The following is a 653-nucleotide window of genomic DNA, read 5'->3' as shown; positions in this document are numbered from 1 at the left end:
ATGACAACTCCTCTTGTCACACCTCGCCCAATCTCAATTACATTAGATGGATCTAATTATGTTATATGGGCTCGACATATGACAAGCTATCTTCAATCTCGCAAACTATGGAGGGTTGTTATAGGTGCTATACCTAGACCAGTTCAAAAAGAAAGGGAAGATCAAGATGCCTTTGACATTAGAGAAGAAAATTGGTTGTGTAAGAATGGAGAAATTGTCACCATTCTGTGTAATACTTCAACAACAGAAATCAATCAACAATTTGGGCTTTTTGTCACTGGTAAAGAAATATGGGATTTTCTTAAAGATAGGTATACCACCACTGATATGGCTCATCAGTATCACCTTTTGTCTGGGCTTCTTAGCAAACGTCAACAACCAGGTCAAACCATCAGTGCATTTCTATCTGAAGTACAAGTTATATGGGATCAACTGACTCTTGCGGGACCCACTTTCAAATGTCAAGAGGATGCTATGATTTCAACTACCCATCAAAAACAACATCTCATGATCTTTCTTATGGCGCTACAAGATCGTTATGAACCTGTTCGAGCTTCTCTCCTACATAGGTCTCCTCTTCCTACTCTTGAATCTGCGATAGCTGAACTTATCTCAGAAGAAACCAGGTTGGGAGTTCCTACTTCATCAACTAG

The 653-nt window shown here is 39.5% G+C and overlaps 1 protein-coding gene across 1 annotated transcript; it reads left to right on the top strand.

Moving 5' to 3' along the window:
• LOC111899611 (uncharacterized) lies at positions 1 to 653 on the top strand. The gene is made up of 2 exons (XM_023895451.2): positions 1 to 569; positions 617 to 653. Exons 1-2 carry the CDS (start codon positions 1 to 3, stop codon positions 651 to 653), a joined length of 606 nt encoding a protein of 201 aa, XP_023751219.2.

Source organism: Lactuca sativa, chromosome 4 (assembly GCF_002870075.4).
Source record: "Lactuca sativa cultivar Salinas chromosome 4, Lsat_Salinas_v11, whole genome shotgun sequence".
Classification (NCBI taxonomy): Eukaryota; Viridiplantae; Streptophyta; class Magnoliopsida; order Asterales; family Asteraceae; genus Lactuca; species Lactuca sativa.
This window is presented reverse-complemented; position numbering and strand designations above follow the sequence as displayed.